This window comes from Grampus griseus (genome assembly GCF_964374135.1).
Source record: "Grampus griseus genome assembly, chromosome: 2".
Taxonomy (NCBI): domain Eukaryota; kingdom Metazoa; phylum Chordata; class Mammalia; order Artiodactyla; family Delphinidae; genus Grampus; species Grampus griseus.
The window spans coordinates 93541554-93559147 of NC_139018.1; the positions used below are offsets into that span (position 1 = coordinate 93541554).

Below are 17594 nucleotides of genomic sequence, written 5' to 3' on the forward strand. Positions count from 1 at the left end.
TTAAATTTTTTCTCTTCCTTACCATGGGAATCTCTTCTGTTATGTTTTGAAAGTTGTTCTCACTATCTTCCATTGTCATTTGATGAGCATCTTGAGATTGTGGAATATGAGACATTTCAGCCTTAGTTTTATATTCTAACATTAATATGGCAGGTGGAACTAAAATGCTTAGTATGACCTAAAAATTTTAGAAACACAAAAGTTTACATTTTAAAATTAATGGCCTTCAAGAATATAATAAAGGCAATAAAAAGGTATACAATCTCCTGATTATTAGTTAGCCATTTTTCCCCTGGTGGTGCAGGGAAAAAAAACTTCATTTTACTTATATATAAAGAGGCCAGGTTGAACTGTTTTAAAGAGTAACAAAACATTTGAGTATTATGATATAAGGGTATAGAAAAGATTTAATAATTATTATACACTTGTCCTGTTAAAAAATCAGGTTACAATTTGTTCAGAAAATTCATTTTTGTCTAAATAAAATGTAAGCCTTATGAAGTTAATATGTGCTTAATTTTATCCTAAATCTCTCTGCAAGTGTTCCATGTCACAACGTGATTACTCAGCTTGTGCCTCTATAAACAAAAAGGTTTATTTCCAAAATTTTATGTATTACCTGCAAAATCCTCAAGCACAAAGAAATTATAATTGTGTGTCAGGGTTTCTATTATAATTGTATATCAGGGTTAATCCTTCACCATTATTTTTAGTATATGATCAGTATTTATTATCCACTTACAATGATCAGTGATTAAACTACTTGCCTGATTTCTGCCTTCTATATTTCTATACCTTTTTTCAGACATAAAATAACAAAAAGGAAAGTTTAAAGTAAAATCTCTCACTAATGAAACTGAAAGTACCAGACAACATTTTACCCCAATTTTTAACCATAAAAACCGAGCAGATCCAATATACTTCAAGCAAATTAAAAGTAACAGATTATTAAGTTAGTAGATAGGTCCTGAATTTTAGAATTTGGGAATCATCTTTTCATAAAGCAACAACTTTTTTTTCATGGCTGCTATAAATGCCAATACTCCCATTTGTTGCTCTCATGCTCCTGGCTCAGACTGGGGAAACAATCACTATACACCACACCTGAAAAGGATTCAGAGTGAAGACTAAGAGGGATAAAATGCCAACACCGCAACCCCTACCACCCTCACAAATCAAGGCGTTTTACTATACAGCTGAGCTAATTCCTCTGTTCTTTTTTATCTAATCACACACTTTATATTAAATTATTTCTAAGGTATACCTTGTACCAGGAATTTTTCCTCATATTCAGCCTTCCCATCCACATATCAGATAACAACATTTGTGTACAGGTGTGGGCTACAAAAGGTCTAAGTCTTGAAGAAACTGCTAACTTAAGACAGGTGGAATTACTCCAATTTTTCAGTTCGTAAGTGAGCAATTTCATAGCCATGGTTTCATCTTGTCTGAAGGATTGTTCTAATAATTCAACTGCCAGTTGACCAAAATCACTATCAAAAGATAAAAGCCAAAACATATTCAGATTACCAAATTGCAGTTTTAAACCATTATCCTTAAGTCATTCATAACATGTTCCAGTTTTTAGTATTTTCACACACACACTTAGGGAAATGTGAGGCATCAGAATCATAGTAGCCCTACGTTTTCAGATATCCACTACTATGTGAAAATCACAAAATATTAAAATATGCCACATTAGGAACAAGACTGAAAATGTGACTCCGGAGCACTTTCCCCTGGTCCTAGAAATAAACCTATAGACTCACAGGAAACCAAAACTGACAATATTCAGATGCTCTGTTCAGAAAGTCTCTATATAATATTTCAAACACAGAAGAGGGTTGGTACCCAGTAGAGAGGAAGAATAATGTGAATAGGGACTAACTTAATATGAAGAACATCTTAATCTTAAATCCCTGGTAACATGATCACAGGATCTCTATTTGAGTTATTTCCAGTAACAACTCTTACTCTCTTCCAAAGACAGCCCATTTTTGGGGAAGGTGGTCCTATTCTCTATTATAAAGCTTCCTACAAACTACCTTTCTAGCTTAATATTCTATTACTCCCCTAAGTAGACTGTAAAACTTGTGAACTATTTTATTCTTCTACGTATGTAGTCCCACCAGCTGAAATGCCCTTCCAGCTGAATTAAATTTATTTCCTTAGACTACAGCTCAAACCTCACTTTCTTCCTTTCCCCACCACTTCAAATGGAACTTTTCCTAATCTAATTGCTATTATGTACAACTAATTATTAAACTGATTTCTGGCATTTCTTCTTTCTTGTTGAGATATTTAACTCTTGAACTGCAAACAATATACATGCCTAGGCAGCAAAGTTTCTTTTTGAGTTTTTTAAAAAAAACTTAAACATTTAGAAAGTGGGTTTCTCTTAATTTTTCCAGTAAAATTATAATATGTAACCTAATTAGTGCATGGCACTATAATCTCCACTTAAACCCCCTCTATTTTGTATTTTAAAATGTTTCAAATGATAAAATGTAACTTACTTGGAATATTGTTTCAATTCCTCTGAAGTATCATCTACGAGGTCACTCTGCTTTGCTTCATATGCCATTGAACGATAGATCTTACAGGCAACTAATGCTTTAGCCATTGATTCTTCACCATGCTGCCACAAAAAACGGGCCATGACCTGCCTCTTCATAAGGCAAGCCCAAATTAGCAGTTCATTAAGTGGATAAGGAAAGCGCTTGGTTTCTGGATCATCAATATCTACAATTTCATCTTTGGTTCTTTTCTTCTTTCCTTCTTCCACAGCTGTATCAATCTTTAAGAGAAAATAAATGTTATAAGGCTCATCAAAATAAGGCCATAAGACATTCATGTGAGAATTTTAATAAAATACCCTTTATTATTCAATTTCATACAGCTGCACAAATCAAAATAGCATAAATTTTACACACTTGATTTTTATTATAGCTATTCATTTTATAGAAATGTCATTTCCAAAAAAATGTCTTTGCAACGAAGTTTTCCAGGATTAAAGAAAGGGCCTAAATATTTCAACTAATATCCAATAAAACACAGTATTAATGAAAGGAAAGTTTGGATAACACCTCTGTCTTGCATGTTGTTAATCAAGTAAATATGGAATAAAAGGAGGCAGTTAAGCAATAATCAAAGCATCTAAAAATTCTGGTCATTATCATAGTTAAATACTAAAAAATAACAGAATCATTAACAATGAATATCTTTTGGCATATAGGAAAATGAAGAATCAAGGATATAATACCATATCTAAAAACAAAAGATAATTCTTACTAAAACAAGTAGTTTTTTGCTTCATAATACTAAGTAATTTAGAAAGAACAAAATGTGAAAGCCAGAAAGGGTAATATTTAAACAAATATACCTTTGGTCGGTAGGGCTGTGCTGTTTTAATGAAATGATTATGCCTCATTTTTTCCTTTTTATCTGCTCTATTGCCAAAAGATTCCTGACTCTTTCGCAATTGAGGAGTGCTGCTGGAGGTATTTCTGCCAGACCTCTGAAAACAAAAGCTTATTAGATTTTATAGATTTAAATATGCTGTTATGCTATAAAAAAATCAGTTTTTACTCATGTATGTATATATAAATATGTGTACGCACACCAAAAAAAATATATAGTTTCTTCAGGATTTCAATTACAAAATATTTCTAAGTACTCTTAGTTTAAAATCTCGTATTTTTAAGGCAATCCCACTTTTACCATTCTAAGTAATTTTTAACTTTTAAAGTGTGTAAGTTCATTTTAAAGCACATCTATAGACTTCCCCCCAAATATTAATTACATACCCGATTATTTCCACCAAGACTATTATATATTAATCGAAAACGTTTCCGAGTGTAGGTGCATCTATAGGTTCCTCCCATAAGATATTCAATAACAAGTCCTATATCAATTAGAGTGATCTTATATCCTGGAGGAAGATTCCCCTGAAAACAAAGCATTAGTTTTAAAAAGACAAAATAGTATTTCTCAATATTTCCATGCCATGCCTAGAAATGTGCCTACTACTCTCCAAAATAACAAATGTTTACTTGTTACAGGAAGCTGGAGTTGCCAGCAGCTAACTTTACAGAAGAAGGGAGTGATTTGTTTCTGTTTCCTTTTGTAAGAAGAGAGATTCTGAAGTTTTGAAGTCCCAACGGTGTGGCTCAGGACAGGAGTATGGCTTACAACAGGAAGATAATTCGATCTCTCCACTGTACTAATACTTCACACACACAGGCAAAGAAACCTCTAAGTGCCAAGTATGCTGTTTCGCCGTGGCACATAAGTTGCATTTTCCTGCATAAATAATGCTATAAATGTTTCCTGAGGGGCCCATTAATACTTATAAATATTTTTAACCAAAATTATATTGGCCATATTGTAGATTACACGTTTTTATAGCCTTGACTAGAATTCAACTGCCGCCTATAACATTGTTCAGAGATAAAAATTCATTTTCCCAGGGTATCAATTTACAAATGAACTTTTGGAACATAATCCATTTGTGAGTTTGGAAAGACAGTTTCAGAATGAATTATTGGTTAAAGGGTTTAATCATCAGATGAGTTATATATGTTAACCAATTCTGCCCTCTTACACCATCCATCACCATTCTTTTCATTTCCCTAATTATAACTTCATGAACTTAGTACTTTTTAAAATGCTTATACTTTTTATATTTTGGCTGCATCTGTGAAGTTTCTAATTTCTAGATACCTATATTCTTTAGATCGCTAATTTAAAAACTAATCAAAAAACATATTTTCACCTTAAATACAAGATTTTTGTTTTTATTTCATCTTAAGCAATCTCAAAATATGCTCTATGATTAAGGATGTCAGGTATGATAGATATTTTAGTTTTATTTTTTTTTAAATCTGACAAATACCCTTATGTTATGAATTCACTTGTATGGGAAATACTTAATTTAAGGAAAATAATGTGAGTTATCTAAAAAAAAGATAAGCAATTTCTCAAGCTATACAAATAACTCTTAGAAAACTCATTAATTGGAATTAGAAAATATTCAATTACTGCTTTTACTTCAGGATTTTTCACTTACGCAAGTCGAAAAACTGGGCTTATTATTATAGCCATCAATGTAAAAGAAGTTAACATATAACAAATCTCCTATGTGAGGTTCCCAGAATTAATAACTATAGTTCTGCTAAACCACATAAGTAAATCATAATGCAAATGTGTTTAAGAAATCCCTGGACTGAAGGTCTCCCTCATTATTCAAGCTTTCTGGGAAGAAAAAAAAAAAAAAGAAAGCTTTAGTTACTTAAACAAAACAAACAAAAATTAATGTGAACTGTCCAGAATAGGAAAATCCACAGAGATAGAAAAGAATTAACAGTTGCTTAGGGCGGGCTCAGAGGCAAGGAGTAGACAAGTAGCAGGAATGGGGAGAGACTGCTAATGGGTATGAAGTTACTTTGGGGGGTACTGTAAATACTCTAAAATTGTGGTGACGGTGGCACTACCCTAAATATAGAAAGTCACTGAACTATATATACACTTCACATGGATGAATGTTATGGTATGTGAAATACATTTCAATAAAGCTACAAAGAAAAGCACATGGAAAAAAATTAAAAAAATTTTAAGTATGACAAAGTCTAAGTTCTTTCTATGAAATGTTAGTTTAGTATTAAACATATTACAAAACACAGAAAATGACATTTCTATCAAGTTTTCCATTTTTTAATAGTATACCCACACTTAATGGCAAGTAAAACATTTGAATGAAGAATTCTAGAAGGAAAGCATTTCAGTTCAGAAACTTTAAAAATAATTCAGTTAACTAAATATGAGTACTTTTTCATCAAGGGAAATAAAACTATTGGATATCAATAGTTTAAATTGTTATAATTTTTAAATAAGCGTTTAAAACTATTAATTCACAGAGAATTCAGTAGAAAAGAAGAGGAATATCAGTGTATCAAATTTAGTCACCACAGAATGGCTTCAGACCATATGAGAGCCTTATATATGAAATCACTACCAATACTGAATATAAAAGAAGGGGGAAGAGGGAGAGAGACAGAGATGGTGGCGGGGGGCGGGAGAAAGACATACACAGAAAGAAAGACAGAACATTTACAGCCTTTTTATTGGCAAAATCTGCCATTGAAGATCACCAATCTGTGTTTCTCTCAATGTCCTTTACATGCCCAGGGAACAAATTTCTTCTTAACACAGACAAAGAAGACCTTCCTTTATGAACAAATGAGCATTAAGAAATTCATCATACTGTATCCTGGATGACTAGAAGCTCAGATTTTAATTTCATAAACTTTCCTTTCTCTTGATTTCTGATACATTATGCTCTTTACTCCTGTATTACTACAAATTTATCCCTTATTTTAATCTCGATCTAAAAAAAGTCACTTTATTGCTAATTTTAAGATGCACTGAAATGCTTTCTAGAAACAGATGAAGTATAAATGACTTTTTTAAAATAACATTTTTCGAAAACAAAAATAATCTTTTACCTGTTTGACATCTCGAACAAGATGAAATAGCATTGGATTAGTTGGGCCTTGTTTCTTTAAGGAGAAAATAATTAGAGCAAACTATTATTTTTCTTCTAAAATAACTTAAACAACTTCCTTTTTGTTACAGGACTTTTGTTCTTACACAAATTATATTGTTTTTGAGTTATACAAGTTCTGTTCATAAAATGGAACAAAGAAAAAGATGTAACTATTTCATGTTGTCATATTTACCTTTAACAAGATATATAATTTCTTATGCTCTTACATTTTTACTTATGCAAAACACAAAAGCTTTTCTTTTCTAAAAGTCATGCAAACATTGCAAGCTTCACAATTATATGTTTAATTTATATTTCATTGATAATGGAGGCATACATTCTCTTTCCTCTTGTTAAAATGTCTGTACCTCTGTTTCTGCCACTAATCATCAAGCTGTAGCAATACATTAAATATTTTGGGTAACAAACTTTTAACATTTATATAGGCCATCTTTTCCCTATTATCTTAATTCTATTTAAATATAATATTACAGTAGACTAATGACAAGTTTCATTTTTACATTAATCTTATTTTGATGGTATCCTGTATTTTGAAAAAATACCCAGGAGTATATGTTCCCCCATCAAAACTGAGATAAATGGGCCAAAAAGATACTCTTCTAAACTTTTTGGACAGTGCTCTGACCTATATGAAATTTACTGCAATTGATTCTATGTAGCACAAATCAAGAGAATTATTGTCAATACTTTAAATCTATTGTTTAAAAGAAATACCAAATGAGATTTTTCTCCCACCACTGTGTTACTGTTAATTTTTATGAGGTCATTGTAGTAATCAATTCAATGTACTTCTCCATTTTGATTACATATACTTGGTAATACATTTTCAAATCTAAGTGGGTAAACTTATTATTCCTTTGAAAACAATATTATTTTCTTTGATTTTACTGGCTTTCAAATTCTATATAATATCTAAAGATGGCTATAACTGATACTGCATTCTTTTTACAGTATTTAGTCTATAGACTTAAGAGCTGAGTTCCCTCAGCTCATTCTCCCCTGTAAGTTAATTTTTTTTATTTAAAATGTCATTTATTTTTAACATAAAGAAACTTAGTAGAAATATTTACAAAAAATTGGTAATATTTTAGTGCACTTAGCCTTACAAAATATTTACAGCTCAAACATTTCTGAAATGCAAAGGATTATAAAAAATAAAGGCCTGTAAGTTAATTTTTTAAAAATAAATGTGTCTTCTAAGTGAATGTGAATTATTTCATAGTTTTTAAGTATTAGGAAGCGTCATTGTAGTTTCTCTAATAATATATAATCAGAGAGAAATGCAATTTTTGTAATTCTATTTTATCTTAATTCATTAATGTTTATTCATTAAATATAACTTCTTAGTAAAAAATAAGTATACTTTAACACAGCAGTTCTCAAAAGTACAATCTGGGGACTCCTGAAGGCCCCCAAGACCCTTTTAGGAGGCCCACAAGATCAAAAGTGTTTTCAGAATCATGTTAAAATGTTATTTGCATTTATTCATTCTCATTCTCTCAGTGTTCAGTGGAGTTTTCCAGAGGCTTCATGATGTGTGATATTAAATTCAAAAGCAAACATGAGAATCCAGCTGCCTTCTATGAAACCAGACATTAAAGAGATTTGTAAGCCATAAAAGTATTCTACTCTCCTCATTAATTCTTTTTTGTTTTCTTGGGAAATGTTATATACATTAACATGTAATGGATTTATTATTTGTATTGAAGTACAAATTAATAAATATTTTTAAAATTTCTTGGTGTTACATTCCAATATGGTACATATCAACACACATAAGCAAAACCTCTCTAGAACAGCTCTTTGATGTCCTCAATAATTTTATGTAATAGGATCTTGATAACAAAAAGTTTGAGAACCACTGCTTTACCATGTTATATATAATCCCTTAAATTTAAAAAATTTTATCAATAATTGATGCTGAATGTTAACTATTATCTTAATAACTTTGAGTTATACAGTTAAAAAAATTACTTTCCTTGCTAATGGGATCAATTTTTATTTTTAGTGTTTTATATTTGCTTTACATTTCAGGGATAAACCTTACTTCGGCACAATGAATAATTTTTACATCTATTTGCTAGAGACAGTAGAACGCCAACAAATCCCTACTCAAAGGAAATTTACAATCCACAGTAGAAGACATAACTGTACTTAACAAACTGCACCACTGGGCTTCAATGTAGTACTGCCTCGGCATTTTAACTAGGTTCCAAACAAAGAATAAAATCCAGTAAGTGGGTAGTAGTAGCTGGAAGAAAAACACATACCAGCACTGTGTAAACAATTAATGCTTTTTTAAAAAGTTTATATTTTGGGGAAATAGTACGTAGATGACATAGTTGAAATATCCACTATGCGGAGGTGGGAGATAGGAATTAAAAGGCCAAGTGAGAGAGATAGCTGAGGCACAATTTCAAAAGCTGAAGAGCTCTGAAAATCAAGCGAAGGGTTTGAGTATTATTCTATACATACTGGGGAGCCATCAAAAGTTTTTAAACTGGGGAAAGATATGATAAAATATGTCACTATAAGAATATTTAGGTTAAAGATTTGAAAATAGACAAGGAAATGAGATTACTGAAGTAGTATAGGCTGGAAATGATTGAGTAGTACAAAGACATTAGGAATGAAAAGAAAGAGATAAATAGGTAGAAACTGATAAATAAAAGTAAACAGCTTTGCAGAGAAGTCAAATTTAGAAAGCTAGGATTTGGTCCTAGTACTCCTCAAGGTATACTTCTATTAGTAATGAAAAACCATTAAGAAGAGTAGTATTTACCCTCTCCAATGTTAGTGATATGAAATTTGAAACAAAATGAGAAAGGCTTTGTAAAAGGAATAATTAGTTTTCAGGAGCTCTTTAAAAGAAAAATTGAAAAACAGTACGTAAGCTGAAAGTACGACACCACAAGGTCAAAATCATGAATGTAAACAACAAAAAGGAGAAAAGAAAAAGCAATGTGTAATTTCTCCATTGGTCAAAGGAATCAAAAGAAATTTGGTGTAACAAATGACCACCAAGAAAAAGAAGAAATATAATGACTCTATAATTAAGAACTTGATCTTATAGTTTTAAAAAGGGTTGAGGTGAAGAAAAGGGTTAACACTAACAACATCTCTTTCCTATGTGGCTATGGTGACAGAGAAGGTCTCCAGAAACAGGGAAAGGGTTTCAGACTGTCATATAAACAATCTATACTAAGACTGGCTGTAATTTTTCCATGTAATCCAGCAAAATATTAAAGGTTTTACCAATAGGAATGAATATACTCAGGTAAAATGACACTTTCCAAAGATGATAAAGCTTAGTCCACAAAGAATTTTAACATACACTTACAGTGTTGTAAAGTTCTTCCAGTCTAGGAATGGTAAGGAATTTATGCATGCTTACTCCATTTTCAATAAGAAGTTTTACAAATGCAACTCTATCCATTACAAGAGCATCAAGCATAGCTTGTTCCAAGGATCCAACCTAAAACAGTATCAAAATTAATAAAATTATACAAACAGTTCTACATGCAAGTCCTTAGGATTTATACATATTTGTTCCTAAACAGTTTTAAAACAAAATAAAAAAGATGCAAAGTAATAAAAGGCTAGGACTTAAGGTATATAGGGAATAGATAAAAAGACCTCACTAGGGTAGCATTCCCTAAAAAACATTCTGTAGGACAGCAAGGGTTACGTGGGGGTGAAAACAAGAAAGAATCCACCATCAAGTAAATTTTGGGAAAAATACCTTAGAGCAATGGTTCTCAGTGTTTAAGAAAGGTTTTTCAGAGGGATCATTTCAATAATTGGGGGCCACTACTACATTTAATGGACACGGTCAAAAGATACCAGAAATCATGCAATATGCCAGACAATGTCACTCAAAAAGGAATTGCCTTGTATCTCATACAACTTTCTATTATCCTGTTAGATTCTCACAAATGAAAATCCAGTAATTCTGCTTTACATATAAACACAAAGTATTCTGTCACAAACTTTCCAAAAATACAACTACTATGTAAGTCAGAAAAGATTGTACTTAGTTTTCTTTAGAACTTTAACAGAAACCATTCACCGTCAGAGAAAAATCATATCTCTTAACAGCAATACAACATGCGGTACTGCAGTTTAATATAACACGCGTATCAGTCAGCATTTGTAGCGCTCCCTTGTAAGTTTTTAGAGACACTTTTACAGACTTCAACAGACACTGAATCAAACACTCTAAAATCAGTAAAGACACAAATACAGAAATTTCACTGAGAAGCATTATAAAAGTCATCTTATTAATGTAATAATATTAGTATGTTTAGTATTACTGATATATTAATATTTTAATAATACCTCATTGCTTCTGTAAAATTTTAAATATTTTGGTATCATAGGATAAAAAACTTTGTGAAAATCAATACCAGAATCACTGGGTTTGGGCTTCCCTGGTGGCGCAGTGGTTAAGAATCCGCCTGCCAATGCAGGGGACACGGGTTCGAGCCCTGGTCTGGGAAGATCCCACATGCCGTGGAGCAACTAAGCCTGTGCGCCACAACTACTGAGCCTGCACTCTAGAGCCCATGACCCACAGCTACTGAGCCCGCGTGCCTAGAGCCCGTGCTCTGCAACAAGAGAAGCCACCGCAATAAGAAGCCTGCACACGGCAAACGAAGAGTAGCCCCCACTCCCCGCAACTAGAGAAAGCCCGCGTGCAGCAACAAACACCCAACGCAGCCAAAACTAAATAAATAAACTAAATAAATTTTAAAAAAATCATTGAGTTTTTTCACCTCTTGTTTTTAAATCTTTATTGTCTTCAAAAGTTTACCATACAACTATACAACTTCTCTACAGCAGTTTCTATTACCATTTCTTTACCCAATCTACCCGATTTCCATTACTTTGCAAAGGATAGGGTCTCCAAAATCTTTTTAGCATACAGACTAAATGCACGCCTTATGCATGATGGATGATGATCAGACAGCAGATACGTTTTCTGTCATTTTTTTTTCACCACTCAGTTCTATTTCATAACAAGGAAAATATTTTGGCATTGCACTTAAAAACAAGGCACAACTAACTTATAAGAATGTAATACTTATTCAATTTCTCATATATTAACAGCCTATAATTGATCATGGCATGTTATTCCTATTTTAGTTAAGATTATCTCCTACTTTCTCGTATCACATACAAATCTGATTTGTTATTAACTTATTCTAACATTAACAACATTTACTCTATTGCTCAGTTGGTCTTCTCTCCTTTCTTTTCTTATCCTGTACTTGTAAGGGGTGTTCTTCTGTTCCCCATGGGTTTTAAGTTACCAACAATAACATTCCTGTATTAGTCTGGTTAATTAAAAAAATCATCACCAAAACCTATGTCAAGGATCTTACCACCTATGTTTTCTTTTAAAAGTTTTATGGTTTCAGGTCTTATGTTCAAGTCTTTAATCCATTTTGAATTAATTTTTGTGTGTGGTATAAGACAGTGGTCAAGTTTCAGTCTTCTGCATGTGGCTGTCCAATTTGCCCAACATCAATAATTGAAAACACTGTCCTTCTCCCATTGTATATTCTTGACTACTCTGTCGTAAATTAATTGACCATATGTGCATGAGTTTATTTCTGGGCTCTCTATTCTGTTCCACTGACCTATATACCTATTTTTATGCCAATACCATACTGTTTAAATTACCATAGCTTTGTGACACAGTCTGACATCAGGAAGCATAATGCCTCCAGTTTTGTTCTTCTTTCTCAAGATTGTTTTGGCTATTCAGGATCTTTTGTGGTTCCATACAAATTTTAGAATTGCTTGTTTTATTTCTGTGAAAAATGCCATTGGAATTTCGATAGAGATTGCACGGAATCTGTAGATTGCTTTGGGTAGTATAGACATTTTAGCAATACTAATTCTCCCAATCAATGAGCACAAAATATCTTTCCATTTCTCTGTATCTTCTTCAATTTCTTTCATCAACATATTATAGTTTTTAGTTCACAGATCTTTCACCTCCTTGGTTGAATTTATTCCTAGGTAATTTATTCTTTTTGATGCAATTGCAAGTGGGATTGTTTTCTTAATTTCTCTTTCAGATATTTTGTTATTAGTGTATAGAAACACAACAAATTCATGCATATTTATTTTGTATCCTACAACTTTGCTGAACTCATTTATTAGTTCTAACAGTTTTTTGGTGAAGTCTTTAGGGTTTTCTACACATAGTATCATGTCATCAGCAAAGAGTGACAGTTTTATTTCTTCCTTTCCAATTTAGATGCCTTTTATTACTTTTTCCTTCCTAACTGCTGTGGCTAGGGCTTCCAATACTATGCTGAATAAAAGTAGCAAGAGCGGGCATCCTTGTCTTGTTCCTGTTCTTAGAGGAAAAGCTTTCAACTCTTCACCATTGAATATGATGTTAGCTGTAGGCCTTTATTATGTCATATATGCCTTTATTATGTTGAGGTGCCTTCCCTCTATACCTGCTTTGTTGAGAGTCTTTATCGTAAATGGATATAGAATCATGTGAAATGTTTTTTCTGTATCCACTGAGTTGATTATACAATTTTTATCATCGTTTTTCTTAATGTGATATATCACGTTGACTGATTTGCAGATCCCCGGAATAATCCCACTTGATTATGGTATATGGTCCTTTGAAAGTATTGTTGAATTCAGTTTCCTAAATATTCTGAAGATTTTCAAAAGATGTTGTCTGAGGGTATGGATTCCAGTCAGTCTGAATCTGGATGCTGAAATACTCCCCTTAGGGACCCTGATAGGTAACTGCACATTCTCCACTACTGGGAGCTAGTAAAAATACAATACGTTGCTTGAACAAGCAGAAAGGTTTGAGAGAGAACAAAAAGCTGAGTCAAGGTTGATTGACAAGGCTCATCCCCTACACAAGGCTACTTCTTCAAGACTGGAAGAGGTGGTTATTTCATCTACTGTACAGAAACCAAAACACAGTCAAGTAAAATGGAGAAACTGAGAAATATGTTCCAAATGAAAGAACAAGATAAAACCTCAGGGAAAAACCTCAATGAAATGGAGATAAGTAATTTACCTGATAAAGAGTTCAAAGTAATTATTATAATGATGCTCACCAAATTGTGGAAAAGAATGAACACAGTGAGAACTTCAACAAAGAGATGGAAAATCTAAGAAAGTACCAAATAGAAGTCACAGAGCTGAAGAATAAAAAACTGAACTGAAAAATACACTAACAGGGTTCAAGAGGAGACTAGATGAAGCAGAAGAAAGGATCTGTCAACTTGGAGACAAGGTAGTGTAATTCACCCAGAGTAGCAAAAAGAACTTTTAAAAAAGTTAAGTTAGCTTAAGGGACTTATGGGACAACATCAAATGGACTGATACATTTTAGGGTTCCCAGAAGAAGAGAGAGACAAAGGGGCAGAAATTGTATTTGAAGAAATAATGGCTGAAACTTCCCTAACCTGGGGAAGAAAACAGACATCCAGATACAGGAAGCTCAGAGAGTTTCAAATGAACCTATAGAGACTCACACCAAGACACATAATTGAAATGCCAAAAGTTAAAGACAAGGAAAGAATATTAAAAGCAGCAAGAGAAAAACAACTTGTTACATACAAGGGAACCTCCATAAGACTATCAGCATATTTTTCAGCAGAAACTTTGCAGGCCAGAAGGGAGTGGCATGATATATTCAAAGTACAGAAAGAAAAAACTTCCAACCAAGAATACTCTACCTGGCAAAAATTCTTATTCTGAATTGAAAGAGAGAAAGACTTTTCCAAACTAGCAAAAGCTAAAGAGGTTGATTACCACTAAACCAGCCTTTCAAGAAATGTTAAAGGAGCTTCTTTTAAGCTGAAAAGAAAGGGTGGTAATTAGTAACAAGAAAACACATGAAAGAAATCTCACTGAAAAGGTAAATATATAGTAAAAATAGTAGATTAATCACTTATGAAGTTAGAATAAAGGTTGAAAGACAAAAGTAGTAAAAATAGCCATGATTACAATAATTAGTTAAGGGATACTCGAGGTAAAAAGATGTAAACTGTGACATGAAAAACAGAAAAGAGGAAAATAAAAATGTTGAGATTTAGAATGGGATCAAACAAATGGTTATCAACATAAAATAGACATTACAGATATGTTATTATATGTAACCCTCATAGTAAACAGAAAGCAAAAACCTATACACAAAAGACAAATACACAAAAGACAAAGAGAAAAAAATATAAGCATATCACTAAAGTCATCAAATCATAAAAGAAGAGAGCAAGAGAGAGAGAAAAAAGGAACAGAATGGAACTACAAAAACAGTCAGAAAACAATTAACAAAATATCAGTGAGTACATACTTATAATAATTATTTTAAATGCAAATGGACTAAGTGCAACAATTCAAACACACAGAGTAGCTGAATGGATAAAAACACAAGACCTATCTATACGCTGCCTATAAGACACTCACTTTAGATGTAAAGACACACATATAGACTGAAAGTGAAGAAATGGAAAAGGATATTCCATGCAAATGGAAACCAAAAGGAAGCTTACTTGTATCAGACAAAATAAACTTTAAAAAAAAGACTGTAATAAGAAACAAAGATGGATGGCACATAATGATAAAGGGGTCAATTCAACAAGAAGATACAATATATGTAAATATTTATGTACTCATCATAGGATCATATAAATACATAAAATAAATATTAACAGTCTTAAAGGGAGAAACAGACAGCAATACAAAATAATAGAGGACTTTAATACCCACTTACATCAGTGGAGAGATCATCCAGACAGAAAATCAGTAAGAAAACATCAGCCTTAAATGACACATTAGACCAATGGACTTAACAGATATACAGAACGTTCCATCCAAAAGCAAGAGAATACACATTCTTCTCAAGGGCACACGGAAAATTTTGCAAGATAGACCATGTTAGACCATAAAACAAGTCCTAATAAATTTAAGAAGACTGAAATCATGTCAAGCATCTTTTCTGACCACAATGGTATGAAACTAGAAATTACACAAAGAAAACTGGAAAATTCATAAATACATGAAGATCAAACAACATACTACTCAACAACCAATGGGTCAAAGAAGAAATCAAAAGAGAAATTAAGAAGTACCTTGGGCTTCCCTGGTGGCGCAGTGGTTGAGAGTCCGCCTGCCAATGCAGGGGACGCGGGTTCATGCCCCGGTCTGGGAAGATCCCACATGCTGCGGAGCGGCTGGGCCCGTGAGCCATGGCCGCTGAGCCTGCGCGTCCGGAGCCTGTGCTCCGAAACGGGAGAGGCCACAACAGTGAGAGGCCCACGTACCGCCAAAAAAAAAAAAAAAAAAAAAAAGAAGTACCTTGAGAGGGCTTCCCTGGTGGCGCAGTGGTTAAGAATCTGCCTGCCAATGCAGGGGACACGTGTTCGAGCCCTGGCCCAGGAAGATCCCACATGCCACAGAGCAACTAAGCCCGTGCACCACAACTACTGAGCCTGCACTCTAGAGCTTGCGTGCCACAACTACTGAAGCCTATGTGCCTAGAGCCCGTGCTCTGAAACAAGAGAAGCCACTGCAATGAGAAGCCCGCACACTGCAACGAAGAGTAGACCCCGCTCGCCGCAACCAGAGGAAAGCCCACGCACAGCAACAAAGACCCAACGCAGCCAAATAAATAAATAAATAAAAAGTACCTAGAGAGAAACAAAAATGGAAATATAACATACCAAAATTTGTGGGATGCAGCAAAAGCAGTTCCAACAGGGAAGATCACAGCGATAAATGCCTACCTCAAAAAACAAGAAAAGTCTCAAATAACCTAACTTTACACCTCAAGAAACCACAAAAAGAAGAACAAACGATACTCAAAGTTAGTAGAAGGAAGAAAGTAACGAAAATTAGAACAGATATAAATGAAACAGATTGAAAAGACAACTAGAATGAAACTAGAACTAGTTCTCTGAAAAGATAAAATTGACAAACCCTTAGCTAGACTCGAAGAAAAAAAAGAGAGGACTCAAATAAATAAAATCAAAAATGAAACAGATGTTACAACTGATACCACAGAAATACAAAGGATCATTAAGAGGTTAATATGAATAATTACATGCCAACAAACTGGACAGCCTAGAAGAAACAGATAAATTCCTAGAAACATACAACCTATCAAGACCAAATCATGATGAAATAGAAATTCTGAACAGTCTGATTACTAGTAAGGACCAGACAGCTTCACTGGTGAATTTAACCAAACATTCAAAGAACTAATACCAATCCTTTTCAAACTCTTCCAAACTCATTTTATGAGTCCAGCATTACTCTGATACCAAAACCAGACAAGGACCCCAGAAGAAAAGAAAATTACAGGCCAACATTCCTGACAAACACAGATGCAAAGAGCACTATTTCTAAAACTTTTTTCAGTTACAGGATTTTTAAAGATCTATACCCTATAAAAAACACAGTTTTTATCAAGAGGCAAATAGAACTTATTAAATCCTAAATGGATCTGAATGTTGCAGAAATGTTTGGCTACAATAAGTTTGCACTTTTGACTGACAGGTAAATGTCAAGTTAGGTAACAGTTGCAGCAAATACTTTGATATTAACTTAGCTTAATTAAATTATACTGTTTATATAGATTATTTACATACCAGCCACTGCTGTCCATAAACAAATACATGATTTTTGGCAATGTCAACTCTATCCCATGCCAATGTAAGGATGAGCTGGTCAAATGCAGATGCATTAGTGCCTAATCAAATAAAGAAAACAGTCGACAAGTTCAATTAATTTATCTCCATAAAATATGAACACTTATTAATTCCCCTCCTCCCCCTTTAATTACACAGCTGGTGTCAGTCACTATTCAGAGGTAGCCTGCCTCAGAAAGATAAGGTTACCCCAGGGTTGAGGACTTTTATTTTCCAACTATAGAAAAGACACAGCCTCATCCATCGCAAACAATTCAGAATGCACAAGAATGAATAGAAAAGAAAGATGATCTGTTTCTATCACAGCGATAGTATTGACTGTTAATATT

The 17594-nt window shown here is 33.2% G+C and overlaps 1 protein-coding gene across 1 annotated transcript in view; it reads right to left on the reverse strand.

Annotated features, from left to right (window-relative positions):
* Window positions 1-17594, reverse strand: part of TRPM7 (transient receptor potential cation channel subfamily M member 7) — a 122138-nt gene that overhangs the window by 51315 nt on the left and 53229 nt on the right. Inside the window, exons 11-18 of the mRNA XM_082681130.1 lie at window positions 17206-17306; window positions 9906-10040; window positions 6504-6557; window positions 3807-3947; window positions 3383-3517; window positions 2517-2797; window positions 1265-1493; window positions 23-178 (exon numbers count right to left, since the gene is read on the reverse strand). Of these exons, the coding sequence (XP_082537256.1) occupies window positions 23-178; window positions 1265-1493; window positions 2517-2797; window positions 3383-3517; window positions 3807-3947; window positions 6504-6557; window positions 9906-10040; window positions 17206-17306 (1232 nt within the window). The remainder of the gene's footprint in view (window positions 1-22; window positions 179-1264; window positions 1494-2516; window positions 2798-3382; window positions 3518-3806; window positions 3948-6503; window positions 6558-9905; window positions 10041-17205; window positions 17307-17594) is intronic.